Below are 22,377 nucleotides of genomic sequence, written 5' to 3' on the forward strand. Positions count from 1 at the left end.
AATATGAACATACTACTTAAATATTCTACATATGGAAACATTCTACATATTCTATAGAACTTGAAAAGCGATAGGAAAAAAAAAAAAAAAAAAAAAAAAAAAAAAATGGATACATAGAAACAGATATTGAAAAATTTCATCATTTTCTAACTAAAAACTATTATATGTAGTTGATTTATAATGGTTTAAATCCCTTTACACAAATATGTATATAATTTGCACATTTATTTATGATACACTAAAAAAAAAAAAGGCATGTTTGCATTAAATATATATAATTATTTATCCTTTATTTTTAAAAAAACTGAATACTTAGATTGCCATTTAACAGCCATTTCGCTATATGAAATTTAAAGATAAAAATAACTTTAAGTAAAAATTTGCTTCAATTCAGATAAGGAATAGAACAGAATAGTATATTGAATTGTTTGGTCTTTTTTTTTTTTTTTTTTTTTTTTTTTCATAAACAACCTTCTAGTCTTCTTTTGATTTCTATTGAAATGATTTCTTTTTAAATATAAATTCCTTTAAAAAAAAATAAAAACATGGTTTATTGGCAGCAGTACATGTACATAATATTTAATGTGACCATTTTTATTTCAGAAATTTTAATCAGTACACAGAGATTTTCGATTCTAAGTTTTGTTGATATTAATTAGTAATGAAAATGTACTGCATGATTTGCAGTAAAAAGACAATACAATAAATAAAAAACAACAGCAGCAACAAAAAAAGCTAACCATGTTAGATTTTATTTAATAAATTTCTTTTGCAATTTTTTTTACAAAGGTAGAGAAACATTCAAGAAAAGCATAAAGCATGTGTCAATCATATTTCATTTTGTTCTGGATATTTCAAATTTTATGACTTTTTTTTTTATACACATGTATGGATTACAAGAAAACTTAAGTTTAAAGATTCATTTTCCATGAAAATAATATTTATAGAGATATAAACTCAAAAAATAAAAATAAACTCATAGTGAAAACAAAAATACTTTGATAACTTAAGTGTAAAATAAATTAATTTTTGAAAAAATAAATAATAAAATGCACTTTGAATGACAACATGATTAATATATACCAATAAAAAAAACTTCAACAATAGGATGAGCTAGAAAATACAACCATAAATTGTGCTGAAAAATATTTTTAAATGAATTTCGAAATAACGTTTTATAAGTCTGCAAAACACAGGGAATATATGTTAACACCGGTAGAAAGGTAAAAACTTGATATAATTAGTCACAAATACATACAAAAATTCTAAGTAGCTCTACACACAGTAATAATCTTTCTTTCAAAAATCAACCACAAAAGCTATAAAACTTTTTTTTATTATCATTATATGAAACTATATTAATTAAAAAATTATGATTATTGCTAGTGGCAGTAATAACTTTTGTCTTTTCTAAAAAATTACTGCCTATATTTGCATATGAACAATAATTTTGCATGATTACAGTAAAATGTTCGAGTTCATGTAAAATTTCAAATATTTTACTATAATGGGATAAAATGAAATTTTAAAGGCATTTCTAACAATCTATTCGAATGTCAATTATCTAACTTATAAATAAATAATTATTTTACTAATAAATACTAATACAAATATGGGAATAATAAACATTTATATATAAATGCAGATGTAAATAATTCATTTGACAATTCAGAAAGTAAATGCTCATGAACTGATTTTTTAGAAAATAAGGAGAGGCAACTCAAAATTTGAACTAAACAGAAAACACTTTTGCTTCTTCTTGCAAATATCACAATTCTAAAAATAAGTAAATAAGTTCGCTAAAAGAGAGCAGTTTACAAAGATTTGAAGATCCTGAAATATCTTTATAGTTTAGCTGCTGGTAATGATAATCGACCATTCTGATTATTTCTTGAAAAAGCAGGCAAAAACACCTCTGAAATGGAAATTATATATACATTTCTTGTTATAAAAACTTCATTTAATGTAAATATTTTTACATACTAATTAAAGAAACAAGATGCAAAAGGCAAAGATTTTCTTAAAGAAATTATAGATATAAATTTCAAAAGGATGCAATCAACAAAGTTTTTACAGATAAAAATTTTATTTATTTATCTATTTATTCTTTGTTTCATGAAACATAAAAAAATTCATAATGAATTGGATGTTTTGATGGTATTTAGAATTGGGACTTATGTATTGTTCTTTATTAATTTTGAAACTTTCAAGAATAGAGAAAATCTATTGAGAGAAATTAAATAGTTCATTTTTAATAATGAGATTCATATTAACTTAAGTTTTTAGAATACAAACAAAAATTAATTAAAAAACAATTTACAATGCTTGACATAATTAACCTTAACTAGGCAGGTGAAAACAATAGCATACATACAAAGAAAAAGTTATTTAAGAAAAATATTAACATGGAACTTTTTCAAGTTTTTGATATTGTGTAAATAGTTATCAAATGACAAGTTCAAATATATACGACTAATGTTTTAATTGTTATCTGTTCACTATTAAGACTCCTATTAAAAATACAATTAATCTTAAGTTCTGTCAAATTTTCATCCTATTACCTACAAAATAGTAGTAGTCAATTACTAAAGGCCCCTAATCCTTGTAACAGAATGTTAATTGTTTACACTTAGAAAAGAAATTGGTTGTATAATATTTAATGAATACAAGGATTCTTTTTACAACCCAAAAAATAAAAAATGCAATTCTATAGATGACATTTTTTTTGAAAAATTATTAATTACTTCCAATTTAGTAGGGTTGTCATTTTTTTAAATTATTAACAATCAAAATCAACATCAAAATTATGCATAATCTAGAGTAGTACACAGCAATTACCATTCAATATCAGAAAAACAAAAACAAATGCTAAATAATATATAGTACTAGCTGTACTTGTCACGTTGCTACCACAGAAGAAATAATTTTGGAAATATCATTTGAAATAACTATCTTGTTTAATTAGGAATGATGGGAAGAATGATTTTTATTTTCTTGTCGACAAAGAATACAGTCATTGAAATTGATTGATAAATGTCTACCCTAAAGCACTTGAATAATAAAGTTTAAAAAAAGAAAAGAAAAATATTATTTATACTTTACCTTTATATATGAAATGCTTTCTCTGTAAATATATGAAATAATTTCTATGGTAACATGCATTTACTATCTTAATGTGCACTAAATAATTTCAGAATATTGAATAAAAAAAATACAAAGTTCTAACAATTTTGTTACTTTTTTTTTTATTAAATTCCTTTTCCCTCTTTTGTTTTACAAACTTAAGTAAAACACCTTTTCTTTTAAGTCTGCATTTAATTTTTTTCCCAGTTTTTTTCAGAGTTCAGTCTGTATTTTTTTTTATTTCAAAATGTTCACTTCTTATCTTGTGTATATTAGAAGTTACACTATTCTTCTATTCCATAGATTAAAAGCATAATTGTATGTTTGAATATTAATATAAGTGTACAAAATCGATTTTTTAAAATTTAACATTGTTCATAACTTTTGTAATATTAATAAAAAGTAGAATTCTCACTTTTTTTTGTCAATATTGTTAAAAGAATGCCTATTGACAACTTACCTGGATTTGCATCGATAATAATAATTCTACTATGAATGTCTGAGATAAACTCTGAACAATATGTGCAGTTTGTGTCACACAAAATAGTGTGCATGTTGAATGGCAATATCTCGTGTAGATGACTATTCATTAACAAAAAGGAAGAAAATTATCATTTGCACTAAATATTTTTGATTTCATTTCACTGACATTGATTGGCATTGATGATAATAATTTTATTTGGTTTCATATATATGCAATTAAATCCGAATTATATGTACCATTTGTCGTTTACTGTTTGTCTTTTATCGACTGTCAGTTTTAAAATAATGTTGAATATCAGAAACATAAGAAACGATTTGTTTATAGATTTTATTGTAGTCAAATGATAATATTTGTAGTTTGCCTATAATCTTTGCACAAGTGCAAGCAATAAGCTGGCAAAATTTTATCGCAATCAGATGAATGGTACGGCAGCGCATAAAATATGAAGAAACAAAAATTCAATTTTATATATTAGATAATATACTTCAAACACAAACACTTACCTAAATCTAATAAAATATTTGTGATTTTGGGGAAATTCAGAAACATTACAGACTGACCATCTCTGTAAAATAAAAAAATAAAAATCAGTCAAATATAAAATAAAAGTGAGAAAAAAGAGAAATTATCATTGGTGTTAAAAACTGTTTTCAGCATAGCACATATGAATTAAAATGCCAGAATTATAAAAATTACCAAAATCATATAAAAACAATTTTTTTTTCCTTCATCTTAATGGAACATAATTAAAGGTTCAGAATCAATGGCACATTTCAAACGCCATATTAAATCTACATTTACAGATTTAATAGATGAAAAAAAAAATATTGTTAAAAAACAAGTAAGAAATTATTTCATCTTCAATAATTTTAATTTTTTTTATCAGAAATTAAAAATTAAATTTTATTACTCACTTATATGATGATTGTAGGCTATAAAAATACAGAATCATTATCCTTATTTTCAGAATATTTAATAAATTACAATGCAATGCTAAATAAAATGGGAAAAATGTTTATTAAGTAAAATATTTTTAATAAAATTATCTATTAAACCAAATGATGGTTAGAAAAACCAGAAAATCTAATAATCTCCATTAACATTTTTACTATTGTTACAAATAATAGTACTATTTGAAAATAAAAACGTTAAGTTCATGAAACAAATATTATGATTGTTTTCAATAATTTGGTAATGTTTTGAGATAAGTAGTAATTTTAGTATTTTTTTTTTTCCTTATATAAAATAAACTTTCATTTTCAATTTTATTAACGAAAATTTATTCATGCACTTTTAATCTTGCTTTCCTTTTTTTAAATATTATTATTCTAATTTTAGCACACATGCACAATAAAGTTAGTTATTCGTTGAATTGAATGTTAAACAATAGCAATATACACTTGAGATGAAAATATAAATGAAAAATATCATAATAATGTATATTGTATTAAATAAAAAAATAATTAAATTACATTTTAATAAAAATTTTTGTCAGAAATTGAAAATATTAAGAGTGTCTTTGTTCTTCAGCAGTTTTCAAAAATACATATAAATGTTCAAAAATATATATCATTGAAAATGTCTTATAAATGTAAATTATATATATATGTGTGTGTGTGTGTGTGTTACATGTTTCTAGATTTGATTGTGGGTAACCTAATTTATTGTACATTGAAAATGTCTTATAAATGTAAATTATATATATGTGTGTGTGTGTGTGTTACATGTTTCTAGATTTGGTTGGGGGTAACCTAATTTATTGTAATGTTACAATAAATTTAAGAGGAATTGTAAGCAACCAAAATGTTACTCAAGACAAATTATCATAACACAAGAGTTGGTAAAATTTGGAAAATAGGAATTGAAATATTTAAAAAGAAAATTTTGAAATGGACAAAATAAGATCTTACTTGGAAATTGAAAGCAAAGCTCCTTGATTGACTAGATAAGTTAAGCAGTTATTTACAATATCCAAAGATAGACAGCGATAGTCTGACAAAGAACCTTGCAACAGAGCATTTTCAATATAACTTTGACACTGAAGTGACAACTTTTTAACAGGTGGATGGTGTTCTTGATCACTCTGAGCTAGATATTGACAAATTATCTATGGAAGAAAAATCACAAGAATCTTTACCCTTAAAAATATAGATTTTTACAATTGCTTTATAATCATTTTTAAAAATAAAATAAAATTTCATTTAAACAACCAAAGGTATAGATGCTTCAATAACGGATTCAAGGTCACAAAGTTGCAACAAAACATTAGTATGTTTATTTCAATTTTTAAACAAAGTGAGAGAATGGAATAAAAAATGTTCCAAATCTTCAAAACTCCCAAGGATTTTTTTTCCTTCTCATTTTTTGGACAGTATTTATTGAATAATTTATTTTTGTGTTTTCATTTAATTTGCACAAACTTTGCACCAAAATGTGCTGAAATTAAATTCAAATATTTTAATTTTATAACTTTATTCTATCAAGATTTGATTTTTTTTGCAAGTTTTATATTATAACAACACACAGTTTATAACTCTAAAAAAATATGTAGTTTCATAATTTTAAAATTTTTTATTCCATAATTAAATAATATTGATTGTGTTAAAAAATCATCTTACTGTTTTGCTTAAAATCAGTTTTAAATTTATTTTTTTAATATGAGATATTACAATCAATTATCTTGAAAATAATACACATTTAAATGTTTGATTAATTTTGACTTGCAAAAATTTGCCATTTAAAATTGCTTATGCATAAATTAAATTAAAATCAATTTTAAAAAATTCAATATTGGAATTAGTTAAATTTAAAGGTCTGAAACAGCATAATACGGAACTTTTAAAGGGCTTAAATACGGTCTTGTTGAAACCTTATTTATTTTATTATGTCATTCAACTTTTTTTTGTTCTTACTTTAGAGGTACTCATAATCCAAATTATCTTCAAAAATTTTAACACTGAATAGTTTATTATAAAAAATGCCTATAATAACAATTTTCTAAAAAGGAAATAGAAAAGGTAAATACTTACATAATAGCTTTCAAGAAATGTTAAAAGCAGTGAGCTTAAAAATTCAAATTTATCAGTAGCAGATGAAAGTGGTGCCAAACTTGAATCTTCAACAGAAATGATATTTTCTTCTTTCAATGATCGAAGAGCATGCATAAAATCCTATAAAAAAATTCTTAATAATAAAGAATCTTTTAAAGTTCAAATCCCTTACATCAGAAAAATTTAATTAAAGTGAATAATTAAAGCAAATAATCAAGAAATTTAACTTTAATCTTTCTAGCTTAATTATTAGTTTAAAAAAAAGTAAACCTTTCAGAAATATTTTTTCGTTTAAAATTTTAGTTAATACAGATTAATTATCATTTTTTAGTTAGTAGAATAATTTTTTCATTATTGATATATATATCCAGATAGTGTTGCCATATAGGTCCCATTAAACCCTCCCCATCAGAAACACACAGAAAAGTTATTTTAGTGATACTAAATGGAACCCAAGTCTGAAAAGGGTTGAAAAAGAATTGCGATACCTTTTCATCTGTTTCTCTTTCAAATACAAATTCTCTCTGAAGCAATTTTCTTAGAGTCTTGTAACGATGAAATACACTCTCTGAAATAATAAATGTATTTTTTTTTTATTAATGATAGAATCAAATAAATAGCAAAACAAAAGTGCTTCAAACATAAACAATTATATTTTCTTAGTAACTGCAAGCAAGGCCAGATTAGCAAACAAAAAAGCAGGCAATTGCCTTAATACCAAAAATCCTCAGAGCTGAAGTTTTTTTTCTTCCCCCCATTACTCAAAGATTATGTGCTTTATATTCATCAAAGGACTAGGACATGAATTTGTTCAAAATATAAGGAATTATAGTTAGTTGGAATGAATTTCAAATTTTCCCTCTTGCATTTGACTGCTAACTTACAATCCAACAGCTTTAGCAAACTTTGAATTAAGAATGCATCAGAAGATTACTACAATTTTATTCACTATTATGTTGGAAATTACTTCTCAATTCAAATGATTTTATACATATAACAAGCCACTTAAATCTGGAAAAGAAATTCTATGTTTTATCCCTATATGTTTACACAGTACATGGGGAACACACAAACAAACTAAGAAACAAATTTCCTGCATTTTCCCAGTTTTTATTAAAATTTCAAAGTTTCCTGCATTTTCCTGGTTTTATAGATAAATTTTAAATTTTCTGTGTTTTCTTGGTACCACGGATCCTTGCACAAGATACTCAATTTTCTTGAATGTAATTCCCAATTAAATATTTTTTCACTACATTTGTTTCGAAAAAATTGTTAACGTATATATATTAACAAAAATCAGTAAAATTTTTTGTTTTTTTGAAAGCCTGAGAAGATGAAAATGAGGAGCAAATTGTGCACTGCCTACATGATTAAAAGGATTTAATTCAGCTCCTATCTGCCTGTAAATCCAGTAAAGTTTAAAATCTGTGTTCCTGTATATTGAAATTTATAAAAAACAGTATTAAGACTAATAACTAAAACATTATTTTAACCTTTAGACTAGTCTATAGGCAGATAAAATGTCAAACATCTTAGAATGAGGATTTTATTGAAGAAATAGAAAAGCATTTTCTCTCCTTTTAACCCTTTATTTACAGAATTATTTTACCATTAATTTTTCAAATTTATTTTTGAATCATTAGTTAAGTGTTGACACAGAATAAACACATGAAGGGGGGGGCATTTTTAATTTAAATAATTAAATTAATAATAAAAAGATTTTTAATGCTATTTTATTATATCTTTTGCTTTTTATTGGAAACACATTCTTCGTGTTCTTTCAAATACTGTTAGAAAAGAATTATATTGTGAAGATATCTGCCAGATTTAAAGTACCATTGGTAAATAAAGTGTTAAGTCATTAGAAAACAAGGCTTTGGAGATGCCAGATAAATTTATCATAGATTAGGTTATTGAATACACCCTAGGAATAAAACTAATAGATAGTTAGAGAAAAGACAGATTAGCTTCAGGAAGAAGCAATTTCATAACTGTTTAGTAATACAAGAGTTAACTAATGTGGAAATTAAAAAGCAGAAAACTTCTACATAAACCAAATGAAACAAGTGATCTCCAATACAAATGAGAATAAACATAAATATGCATATGTAACTTTAGCTGTATCTTCTACTCTTTTAGTCCAGTCATCAAGTTCCAATGCACTTTGCAAGCCTCTTTAAAATTTCTTATGATATTCTTTATTTCAAAGTTATAGAAAGATTTGTGATTAATCTGTTATTCTCTTTCTACAATTTTATTTTTACTAATGATAAGTGTAGGTTCAAGCTGAATATTTTAAAACTGCCACAAACTGGAAAAAAAAATGAAATTTTCATCTAAAACATTTTTTTTTCTGCACAAGATATTGCAGAATATCTTCACAATATTTTAAATGTCATCAAACATCAGTAATTACATTCAAATATTTTTTGTAATAAGGGACATAAAGACAATAGAATATTTTTTTTATGTTAATGATTTTAAAAACTGCCATTGTCAAACACAATTTTTATAAGCATGGAAATTTAAAAACAGATTTTTACATATGATCCTTTTACCAATCTCATAAATGCTTGAGCAAAAGTTATTTATTGTATAGTTCATTAATATATTTTTTAATTCAACAAATGTCTTTCTAAAATCTAAGAGATGTTGGTGCTTTTTTCCCCTGTATGTTAATGATTATTCAATTCAAACAGTCAAAAAATTTTAGAAAGTAGAAAAAAATCATAGAGACATAACAGATTTTTAGTTGTTAAATTTATCTTGTTTTCATAATCAGTATCCTTACTTTAAAACCAGATAACAGGGCTGGATTAAATCTCATAAGAGATAGTAGGTGCCAAGAGAGTGCAAAACCCATTTCCTCCCTCCCTTTCCCCTTTGGATTTCTAAAAATTTATTTTTTACTAATTTTAATTTAATATCTATAAAGACAGTTTTTTATGAAACATGTATTATTAAAATTGAAACAAAACATCCAATTGTACTTCAGTTTTAAGAGAGTTGGTTGCAGTATCTCACATGCATAATAAGAAAATAATTTTAAACAAAACGGTAAAGCTAATACTAAAAAAACCTATATACTCCAATACAAAATTTACCAGAACTGTTATTTTGTAAATCAGAGTTAACTGAGGGGGAAAAAAATGGACCTAATAGAAAATGGATACTAATTTGTAAGTGAATATTAAAATACGGAAGAAAAAAAAATCTGAATATTCCAACACTTGAAAAATTGGATTATGTTGAAAAATTTTGATAACAGTTAATTTCTTAGTCTTTTTGATTGATTATCTGATGCTGTATGATAAATTATTTCATAAAATTAATTACCTTGCGAAGATATAACAGATCCACTACATGTCATAGCAAGAGAGATCATGCTAACATGAACCAAGAGTTGAAGTGCTTGATTTCCATAATGGTAACCTAACATAGCAGGTATAGCATATCTCACAGTGTTGTCATTCAGCCTTGGTACAGTGGAAGCAGAACTCTGTACAAGAACATCTTTGAATGAGACTAGCAAGTTACTATTCATCTCAACAATATTTGAATGGCACTGGATATTTTGAATCAAACTTTCAGTAAGCGTTTCACCAGCTAAAATAGAAAAATAAGGAGAATATTAAAGAAAATAAATTGTCGCAAACATGTATTGTGAACTATATCTCATTGAAAAGTATTTAATAGCAAACTATATATTAATTCGTTTGAAAGCAAAGGAATCACAGAAAAATTTTGATCAATCCAAACATTTCAATTAAGAGAACAGTGTCTAGAAATGAATATAACAAAAAACTTTTACACTAAAAATGGCACCAAACATTTCACATTTAACTATTTCATTATTAAAAATGCCTTTTATTGATTATATAAGAGAACTAATTTTATTATCTTTTATTTATATAAGAAATAATAGATATCTTGTATTTGTATAAGAAATAATAAATATTATCCCTTATTTATATGAGATAGTAAATAAGCATTATGTAAATTTTAACATTTTAAAAATAATAATTTCCAGAAATTATTTCAATGCATTGGCAATCTTTGAATATCACTAACAAACAATAAAATTTCAAAACATGAACATTTTACTAGCTTTACCCCACCCCCCATGAAATACATTATACAGAAATAAAGTCTACAATAAAAGCACTATGAAATTCAAGAGACTAAGAGAAGAAAATAATAAAAAAAATAGATGAATTCAAATTAAAAATCAACCAAGTACCATTTAAATTCATAATGATATAAAACAATTAGTTTTATAAAAACTAAATGCAAATATTATCATTCTTTCATTAAATTCAGTCTCGAAAAAGAGCAAGCAAGACAATTTATTTTTAATTCATGCACCTACAGTTTCATCAACGATAAAATTATTTCAATAATGAAATGTCAGTAATCATAATAAGAACATCTTTAAAATAAATTTCAATTTTTTTTTCCCTAATTGGATTCATTATTAAACAATTTTTAAATATTTTAAAAAGTATTTCATTTGAATGGTTATCTATTTTTTAAATAATGAATAAAAGGTAACTATTGTTATGATAATACAATCTACAATAAACAGATTTAAAAAGTATGAAATTGAAAATTAGGAAGTTAATTACAACAATACATAAAAATCAATAATGGCTAAAATCCACTCCCATAATATATTTCAAGTAAAATGAATTTCAGATTAAATGTATTTTTGCAAAACATGGAAAGTTGTTTATCCCTTTCCTTATCAGTTACTAGAATATAAATTTCTGCAGATCATTTAAGGGTTTAAAAATTTTTATCTTGCATCCCTTAAGCAATAAATCTATATATAACACATCATAGGAAATCCTATGGAAAATCAACTATATAGGAACTCAACTATATAGTATGTATATATTATCAATAGGGAAAAGGTAAATCTAATGTTTTTTTTTTTATCAAATACAAAAGTATTTATATAAGAGTATTCAATAATTAACAATCCAATACAAATTACATGTCAAAAAAAATTATAAATTGTTTTCATAATGCAAAACTCATTAGGCAATGGCAGTAACTATCTGATAAAATATTCTTACTGGCACATATTGTAGCTCCAGATCTTTTAATTAATTCATCTAACCAATACACATAATCTGAAAGAACATCGATATGAACTCCTGTTCTTGCAGTAGTGGGTTGGCTAATTACAAGACACATGAGTGGAAAGGGTGATAAAAGAAGATTGCACTGATGCATTCGTATTACATGGTTAGCCAAATCTCGGCATAGCAGATGTTCTTTTTCATAAATAACAGACAAATCTCTGGAATATAAGATAAATATTTTTTAACATAGTTTCTTTAAAAAAATTAAATATTTATTTGTAAACATTAGAAGGCAATAAATAACAATCAGTATCTATATGAAGTTTTTAACTATATAAAATATACAAAGTCAATAAATATCTATTCATAAAAATGCTTTTAATGATAATTTTTACATGTTTTGTATGCAATGCTCGTGTACAATTTAAGCATAAACAGATGGAAATAAGAATTAAAATTTTTACAAACAAGGCATATATAATATTCTGACTGCAAGGTTGACATGGAAAAATATTTTGTCTTTTTAAGTGTTCAATGGCTTGAAAACTGTCATCTCATTGGAGTAAATGCAAAATTCAAAGAAACGTAACTTGGAAATATCTGTATATTAATAAGCTTGTTAAAAAAGAACTCAACAACTGCTACAAGTATGAAATTAGAAGGACACTGATAACTTATCTGATAATTTTAAAAATATTTTGTGAAATTTTGGAACAATTTAAAAAAGCTAAGCTAAATCATAATTCAATGAGCAAATTACCTAAATTTAGAATCTTAAAATTATTAATATGATGAATTATATATTGATAAATACATTTTAAAACAACATATTTTCTTATTTTATTATATACAACAATTATCAATGGGAAAAAGGAAAATACTTTCAAAGAACTATGCAGCATTTCAACAAATATATGATAATGATATGAATAATATGAAAACAATTAAATCCAATTACAATGATATTAAAAGAAAATAATTTCCTTACAAATAAGGCAAACAAATTTTATATCACTATGTTAAATGTCTTTTTATGCCACATAGAATGATGCAAAAAAAATTAGAGTTGGGCTAATTAATACAAAATAAACAATTTTAAGATACTGATTTAAAAAAAAAAAAATCCTACCTAGGATGAAGATTGTGAACACTTCTATCATAACTTCTAAAGTAATCCCTCAAAGATATCTGTTCACCAAATCTGACGTACACATCACCATAGAAATCCGACATAACTTTACGAGCTTTTATTAAGCCCTGAAATAAAAATTGTGTTTAAATAGAGCAATTTTTTTTATAACTTTATAAATTTTGCAGGTTAATATGATATCTGTAAACTGTGACATGCAGGAAGTAACTAATAATTCAAAATGCTCTACAATGCAGACCATTGGACCTAGAACTATCTACAGAGTTATGATTTAAAGTTACCCTTTCCAATTTTTTTTTTTAAAGCACGTTATTTATAAATGGTTTTAAAAATTGTTATGCATATAGTAAATTCTTGAATAACATAAAAAAATGCAACTAGTTTTCATAAAGTGCAATAAGTAACACATTATGCGATACAATTACAAGAGAAATTTAATAGTTTAATATTCTTTAATTTTCCAGTTATAATACATACAAATAATGAAGATTATTTACAAAAAGCGGCATGAGCTGTTGCAGTTCACATACATTTTAGCTTGCATAAATATTTCCGATACACAGCTTTATTAACAGTATTTTGCATTGCACAAAATGTATTCGCCAAATCATAATAATGTACATTTTACATACAAAAATACAATATTTTTAATTACATATAAACTTTACAGACACTATATTTCTACTAGAAGAATAAATAAGAAAATTACCTTTGTAGATTCTTTTGGTTTTGGTACTCCCAACAATTCATATGCATACAACATTTCTTCTAAAGTCCGATCATAACTTATGCTGATTGGTATTATAATAATGTCAGGTACTTTAGATGAAAAATACATGTCAAGAATAACTTGCATCATTCCTAATTGAGGAGATGGGGGGAAAAAATCAAAATTACCAAGAGGTATAAGAGGTGCACCAATAAGGAAAAGAATAAATAAAACATTAATATTTTCATTACAATTAATAAATTAAAATGGGACAAAAATTGATTGATAAGGCAATCACTCAACATTTTTTTGATTATTCATTTTGTATGCATTACTGCTATAATGTAGTTAATTGACAAAATACTTAACTATTTCTTGGAAATTAAGACAAAGTAAATTAGAGTATAAAACATTGATTTCTATGGTTTAACTAGTTATTTCATATAATAACAACATGAACTCCATTAAAGCATAAAATAAATATTTATCTCTTGAAATCATATAAACAGAAATATATTAATCTTTACAAAGTAAAGATGTGAAAGAAAGCTTCTTTCTTACCTATAAGTAAGAATTATTTTGTTTTGCAATGTATTTGCTTAGCATTTGTTCAGAGAAATACTAATAGTTAGAATTATTAATTTGTCACGCACTTGCAACACATTCAATATTTTGCAATATATCCAATTATTTTATAAAATAATTGAATTATATGCTTAAATATTAATACATGTATGCTATTTTATTTCATAGCAGAAAATTATAAAAATGAATAAAATAATTTTCAAAGGGGAAAAAAAATTAAGCCATGATACATGAGATTTCTATTTAATTGCAATCCATTGACTATTAAAATGTATATAATGCTACAATATAGAAATTATGTCTCAAAAAATCCATATTTTTTCCCGTTAATTATAATAAAGAATTGCATGAAAATAAAATTCCCAGTAAGAAATGAAATTGTTCTAAGAATTAGTAAGTCAGTGACAGAGAGAGAAAAAACTCAATCAAATTTTGTCAATAAATAGAAATTTCAGTATTACTAATAAAATAAACAAACAATTTTTTAAAAATTTAATATTAAAAAATATAAGAAAAAATATTTAATAGATGTAATTTCCCAATTCTCATAAACAGATGTTTCAATCAACCAATTGAGAACAAAATATAAAATATTACTAGCTTTAACTAGAACAAAACAAATTTTTAATAGATTTTTTTCCTTGGAAATAAATATTAAGCTGGTAGTATTTGCCTAGAAATAAAATAAACTCTGCATATGAATGTACTTTTTTAAAGTGACCATTTGATTAAGCAGTTAAAAAAGAAATTAAAATAAAAAGCATAGAAAAATACTATCAATAACATATTTGAAAGAAGTTTCATGCAATACATATGTAATATCTCTTTTATAAAATAATAATTTAGAGATAAAATTAACATGCAATAGAATAACGAAATAATTTGATACACAATTTTTTTAAAACCTAATTTTTTTTCTTCTTTATTTACCATTTCAACAAGCTTAATTCCCATTTTTTTTAAAGGACTTCCCATTAATAAATTATTAAAATAAAGCATCAATGGAATTTGCAATGCCATAGATATATGAGAGTTCATATATTTGTAAAGATAAAATGGAAAAAAAAAAAAAATGTTGTTTGAACAAAAAGGCACAAAGCTATTAATCATCTATAAACAACAACTAATGTTTAAAAACTAATACTTCTTGCAATATTAATAAAAATTCATTTAAAACTTCCTATGCTACATTAATCACATGCAATTCTAAGTTTCTTAAAGTTCGTTATATTAAAAAAAAATTTGAAATTGCTTTTTCTATTAATATTAAAAGCACAATTACCCAATTTTGGCACTAGTGATTTAGCAGATCTACTACGAGTTCCTTCAATGAAGAATTCAATTGGAAATTCACAACCTTCAATGTGAGTTTGTACATACTCAGAAAATAGTTCACGGTAAAGGCGGTCTCCAACAAAGGATCGGCGTATGAAAAATGCACCAGCACCTCTAAGTAAAAAGCTAAGGAACTTCAGGCCCAAAAAGTCTGAAAAGAAAAATAATACATATATACAAGTGAATTATGATTTTTTTTGTGAAAAATTACTAAGCTTCATGAAAAAACTGTGAAATGATATGGCCCCTAATTCATAAATTTCAGGAAAATACTAATTCTGTAAATAAAAGATCCTCAACCAAGAGACATTTAATATACAATTATGACTTCTTTTTAATAAATAAATAATATGTGTAAGGTGTAATATAAACTAATGTTATTGTTTTAGTTTAACTCTAAATTGATTCTCAAAATTGTGAATAAAAAAAGAAAAGCATTTTCACTCACACTCAAAGGCATGAATAAATATCAATGAATATGTTTTATAAAATATGTGAAATTCCAACCAACATTGAATTAGCTGTTTAACAAAAGAAAAATGATCATCTTTTATGCATAAGAATATTAAATTAACTTTTATTTTATTTTAATAATCATAAAATATTGTAAAAGTTATAGAAAATATGAATTGTGAAGTTTTATTGTATTATTTTATTAAAGTACTAACAAATAAAATAAATACAATTTTCAAAAACTAATATTTTATTATTCAAATTGCTGGTTGAGGATCTTTAAATATTTCAGAAAATATAATTCTAAAAATTACTCTTTAAAAGGGGAAAAATATCGTTAGTTTCTGCAGTAGGTTGACCCGTGATAGTTTTCTAAGTAGTAAGATATCTAACAAGTAGATTGATGAAGATTAGACAGAAGCTATATTGGATGGAATTCATCTCTACCAAGGGCAACTATCTTGTAGCAAGTGAATACTAAGATGTCACCAACACTTACATGTATGTGAACTAGTTGTACATTAAATTTGTGTGGAGGATCAACCACAATCCTGGTGGTGTGGAGCAAATGTCTGAGGGATGATAATGATAATTAAATGTTGTTCCTGTTTTCTAACTATGATTCAAAAGAGGTACATTCCAAAGCTGTCGTGTTGTTTCATAACAAGACATTAATATAACAAATACCTATTCCAATTCTTGCAAATCATTGCAATATTCAGCAAATAAAAATCCTTGGGAAATGAAAAATTATTCTTCCACTTTTCATTTTCTGTTTATTTGAACTTGATTCTTCACGATATTCTATTCAAATATCATTAAATTTTCTATTCAAAGCTATAAGTTACCATCCAATTGTGGTCAAATGATCTTTGCATAGTTATTATACATGGTAGTTTTATGGAAAAGGTAAAAATAGGTAGCCTTGATCTAAGTATATTTGGGCCAATAAAAAAGTTTTGCGATGCAGAATTGAAAGTAATTTTTCTTAAAAAACATAATTTCATTGAAGAATATTTTAATTGCCTATAAATAAAAATTTATTTAGCCTGCTAATAATAAATTTTTTGGAAAAGTTTTGCAACTATAAATGCATACAATGAGAGAGAGGCTGGAAAGAAATTGTTTAGTACAACTTGCATATATTTTCAAAATTTCTTCCTAACTGTCACATTTAAAAGTTGTAGTTTTTTTTTTTTTTTATCACCAGAAGATCAACAAATTAAAGGTCTTTTCATGCAGTTTCTGTGACAGTTTTTAAATAAGAAAATAATATATTTAGGTAACTACAATACTGCTACCATGGAAATGGCCTTTAACATTCAAAAAAGCCATTAAAAGTAAGCCTGATATGTATACAATATACAAATCATGATCCAGAGTATCATTCACCAAATATTAATAATACAATAAATGACTCATTTTCAAGCATTAGAGGGGGAAAAAAAAAAAAAAAAAAAAAAAAAACGACTCTATATCTAACAACTTTTTGTTTAGGTTGCAATACCTCTTAAGACTGATTTTCAAAATATTATCCATTAAAATCTATTTTTCAATTTCTTTTTTTTATTTAAAAAAATTGTAGATTTGCAGCAGCTTAAAAGTAATTAGAATGTAAAATTCTAGGTTAATTAAAATTCACAGAGCGTTTAATCATAACTTTCAATTACAGATAAGCATCCCTTTTAATCAGAATACTTGACTAAAAAATGCTTCATAGCATAGCATTCCTGACCTCGTGCTTGGTAAAATGCAGTTCTAATAAATGCTCTGGTTTACGTAATAGACATTTATTGAAGATACAGATGGTACAGTACAGAAATACACATCATGGAACTATGGTGACAGAAGAGATGTTACAAGTTATAGCCGTTTGTGAATAAAAATTAAGATGGATCATATAATTTTGAAGGCTTTGCAAGTCAGCCTTCTTTTCACAATTTAAAATATATTGATCATTTCACCCAACTGCCTCTGCACCATTGGGGTCTAACTATTTCATTATCAATGGAGCTCACCTCAGCCATCTTATTTTGATCTTTCCCCAAGCAACCAGAGATGGCAATGTCATCTCTTGGAAGGTGGGAAAAAAGGATCAGAACATTGCACATAGAATGTTATTTAATGTTTGTGTGAGACAGCAATTTTGCATGAGGAAATATTCAGCATGTTAAAACTAATTTTAATTATTGTAAAGAGCCACAACATTAGAGAAAAATGTTGTGCAACAAAGAAATAAGTTATCAGCCCATTTCCATTCACAAATTTCCAGCACCTTATTTTTGGAAATTGTTCACAATAATATCAACATGAGATGATTTCATTCATTTAAAAAAATATTCCACACAAAATTTCTAAACCTTTAAGATAAAGAAATAAACCAAGTGTAATTCTAAAGTCTGTTAAGAATGCATGAAAATTACACTATTTTTTACTTCACTGTTTTTTTTCTTTCTGCTTAAAAAAAAAACAGATTACAGAAAAAGTTTCTACAGCTTTAACAATAATCGAATTTTAAAATACACACATTTCTTTTTTGTTACTAAAATTCAAGAATGACAAGCAACCATAAAGTTCACTGCTTCTGGAATTGAAGAGAATAATAACTTATTCAGATAATATCTTATTAAAGTAATAATTTCTAAGTACAGAATAGAGGGAAAAAAAGGGATCAAACTATTGAAAACCTAATGAAAATTCATATACTTTTCCTTCCCTTTTTGACATTTCTAAATAAGAGATGATTAGAAGTGTATACACAATTTAAAATTAAATATTTTCGAAAAAGCGAACAGCTGTTTAAAAGACTGAATACAGAAAGCTCACAGATGGAGTAATAAAAAAAAATTAAATTGATTGAATCAGATTATAATGAAAATAAATCAAAATCTCAACTGAATTATAAAACATTCAACACATGTATAAAGCATGCAAATTGTATAAGTTGTTGATTATCAGCACAATGATATCTTAGCAAAATAGTGATTCATAAATCTAAAAGCCATGGATATATTTAAAATACAGCAAAATTATTTTTTTTAAAAAATATTTTATAGACAACTTACTAATAATACAAACTAAAAGCATAAAATGTTACAAAAAAAAAATGAGAGCTTATAGCAATATAGGAAAGTACTTACCAAGCCCAGCAGCGATAACAGGAAGAGGTAAATTGAAATAAAAGCATACGTAGGAAACCAGCAAGAAATCAGCATAACTTCGATGAGTAGGTAAAAATAATATTGGATACTGATTTGATATATTTGCAATCTAAAATAAAAAAGTAGCATTTAATAAATAAATAAATTCTGTTAGTAAAACTGCAAACTGCTTGTTTAAAAATTTTATTAAATCACACAATTTATCATTTAATGCGATGATTTATAGTTTTATCAATTGCAACAACCTTTTAAAAACTACACTTTACAATTGATAAAGGATTTATGCCAAAATTGTTTAATATTTGAAGGGAAAATAATTATATAATAAATAATAATTTTAAAATAAAATAGAATTAAAATTTAAATGCTGTTTCTAAAAATAACAATAATATTCATGTTTTAATCCTTCAGATTTCTAAAACTGCAATTTTAGCACTTTCTTGAAATTATAATGGTGAATATTTTTAAGATAACAAAGTTTTTATTATATATCAAAAATTTCAATTACATACCTCATCTAAATTCTTATTTCTATGAATTTAAAGTTTGTCAGTAAAAATGGAGCATTTAAAATGATAATTATTAATAGGTTGACATCATTTTAAAGGCTATTAATAATTCCGTTAAATATTAATCATTGCTTTAATTTTTATTTATTTATTAATTCTCACATGGATACGTACTACAATTGGTTGGACAAGGGAAATCTTTTGGAAGGTCAAAATGAAGTAATAATTTTTTTGATACATTTAAAAATATATAAGAGTTTTAAAAATTAATAAAGAAATTAGATATAAATTTCATAAAGTTAAAAAAATTTTTTTCTCGTAACATTTTTCTTGTAACATCATACCTTTTCCATTCCTTTCTTGTTGACAAAAATTCGTCCATAAACACTTTTCATAAATTTTGAGAGTACATAGCCAAAAAATCTAATGACTCGAAACTGAAAATTGTGAGCCATTTCATCAATGATATTTCTTGCTTCCTCTTCAATTTCTTCTTCAGTGCATCCTTTTTCATTACTTACCTAGTAAAATTTTAAAATGTTACAAAAATATTCAGAAATGTTAATAAACATTATTTCTTCTATCAGTAATTGAAATTTTTAAATTGTTTCAAATTATTGACAAAAATTTAAATTAAAAAAAATAAAATTCAAGAAAAAACTCAGAAGGATTCAGGATGTAAGAAGATGTGAAATTCAATAATACATTCCTTTTAAAAGTATATATGAATAAAGTTATAAATATTGATTAGGATCTTACTGAACACTAATTGCTATGTTTTACCATTAAATTTACATTTTGAATATATACCATTTTGGAATCTTTTCAAAATGTACAAAATTATAATGAAGATATTTCGAGATCAGAAACCTAGCATGAAAATGTAACTTTCAAATAACAGAAATTTGGAGAAGTAAATAATCATTTTTTTAACTTCAATCCAAGATGTTTCAAATGCTTGGACACTAATTAGCACACATAAAAGGAGGGCAAATAAAAGATAGTGAAAATCTAAATAGTAAATTAAAGTTTAGAAAAATAAAAAAAGTCCAGAAAATATATATTATTTTTATAACTTTTAATTCAGAGCGATTTATCTCTATTGATTATATTTGGGCAATTGCATACTAAGTACAGTAAAAGCTGAACTAAATGCACAAAACTATTGAATTTTCATTTTTCAAAATGAATTATTTACTAATTAAAAAAGACAAGATAAACTAAGGCATTTAATTTAAAATGAAGGTAAATTTGCAATAAAAAAAAAAGAATTAAAAATCAAATTGCTGAGGTTAATTCTGGGCAATAGATCATTTTGGTGATAAATATATTTTAGAAATAACAGCATCAAAAATTTTTACAGTAAAAATATAAAGTGGAACTTAAAAAGATAAAGAGAAAAATTTCCTGAATATGGAAAAAATATGTTTCTGCACTTATAAATTGTAATCCAACTAGTCCAGATGATTGAAAAATTATATATATCAGCAAAATACGATGAAAATCACGGATAAAGCACTAATTTAAAGAAAACACCAGTAATTTGCAATAGAATATTAATTAACTGACTTACTTGTTTTATAACGGATTTAATCTTTTCACTGGATAATACATGCTTTTTAATATCCTCCGGCGTTCGTCTTAAGGAATATCTACATGGAGGAACATTCCAAGTTTTTAAAGCCCATCCTATGTCACTAGTTCTCCTACGATCTTCCAAAATGTCAATAAAATCGCCGTTTAACGAGCACATGGTGAAATAAGATCCTCCCCTTTTAACAGAAATCTGTTATATCTAAATTAAAATATTTTTATTTTAACACATATCATATAGCAAATGTTCTTTCTGCAAATAATAGAATTGTGATTATGAAATAACTAACAAAAAGAAAAAGTTTAAGACAAAAAATTCTTGAATAGGATTTGAAACTAATAGAAACCAGAAATGTAATATTGCTGCAATTTTACCTTTCAGACAAAAAGTTTTCAATTTCCCTAAAAATATAATTGTATAAAAAATTGCATAAGGAAATTTAAAATAATCACAAGTTAATAAAATACTTACCATTTTCAGAGTATGTGTAGAATAGAAATGCAGACAAATAATATCACAGAATAGTAATCAAACCACCATTACTTTTTTTTTTTCAAACATATCCTGCAATCTTTTTTATTGTAAAATTTAAAAACAACAAGAATTACCAAAAAATTTCTCAGTTTCCGTATACCACTTAAGATTTACCGGCATCGAATGTCAACATCTCATTCTCGGTCTTTTCATTTTAGTTTTGTTTATTTGTTCGCTATGACTTATCTTAGGTTTACTATACAATCACTGCCCCATTAGCAGAAGTACGCGTTTCACTAAGTCATAGTTTTCAAATGGGAACTTTTCCATTTATAAAACAATTTATATTTTGTTTTCTTTGGGAAAAAATTGGGTAAATTTATTGTATTTATTAATATTTTCTCACTCCAAATATTAATTTACGCAATATGGGATTTTGATTGCATTTGTTGGTGTTAAAGATTGGTCATATAGAAGCGATAAAAGGCCAAATATGACCACCCAAATTTCTTATTATGAACGCCGATTGGTCATTAGAAACACGCCACATTGAGATGGACAAATGAAACACCTTCAAAAAGAAATTTTGTTTAAAATTGGCGCTTTAATAAAACTAACCTTAAAATAAAACGTCAGGAGACGTACAGAATTGTTTGAATGAAA

At 24.9% G+C, this 22,377-nt stretch overlaps 1 protein-coding gene across 2 annotated transcripts; it reads right to left on the bottom strand.

The window, feature by feature from the left end:
• Positions 1 to 820: 820 nt before the first annotated feature.
• On the bottom strand, positions 821 to 22,095 carry LOC129989086 (dihydroxyacetone phosphate acyltransferase-like). 2 transcript variants are annotated; one of them, XM_056097411.1, is made up of 14 exons: positions 21,849 to 22,095; positions 21,220 to 21,441; positions 19,991 to 20,167; positions 19,117 to 19,246; positions 15,471 to 15,674; positions 13,604 to 13,755; positions 12,874 to 13,001; positions 11,736 to 11,962; positions 9,994 to 10,263; positions 7,146 to 7,225; positions 6,637 to 6,777; positions 5,518 to 5,714; positions 4,111 to 4,172; positions 821 to 1,915 (listed from the first exon to the last, which is right to left on the bottom strand). In XM_056097411.1, the coding sequence occupies exons 2-14, from the start codon at positions 21,397 to 21,399 to the stop codon at positions 1,845 to 1,847; spliced, it is 2,019 nt and encodes a 672-aa protein (XP_055953386.1). In that variant the 5' UTR covers positions 21,400 to 21,441; positions 21,849 to 22,095; the 3' UTR covers positions 821 to 1,844. The 2 variants fall into 2 exon arrangements, with proteins under 2 accessions (XP_055953386.1, XP_055953385.1); XM_056097410.1 differs by having other exon boundaries at positions 824 to 1,915; positions 21,712 to 22,093.
• Between the last annotated feature and the right edge of the window lie 282 nt (positions 22,096 to 22,377).

The sequence above is a fragment of the Argiope bruennichi genome, chromosome 10 (genome assembly GCF_947563725.1).
Source record: "Argiope bruennichi chromosome 10, qqArgBrue1.1, whole genome shotgun sequence".
Classification (NCBI taxonomy): domain Eukaryota; kingdom Metazoa; phylum Arthropoda; class Arachnida; order Araneae; family Araneidae; genus Argiope; species Argiope bruennichi.

Coding starts and splice junctions, on each gene's coding strand:
- LOC129989086 (XM_056097411.1), bottom strand. CDS start 21,399: ATGTGCTCGTTAAACGGCGATTTTATTGACATTTTGGAAGATCGTAGG. Junction 13,002..13,603: donor AACCAAAAGAATCTACAAAG/GTAATTTTCTTA, acceptor TTTTTATTTCAG/GGCTTAATAAAAGCTCGTAA. Junction 5,715..6,636: donor CATTTCTTGAAAGCTATTAT/GTAAGTATTTAC, acceptor TTTCTTCCATAG/ATAATTTGTCAATATCTAGC.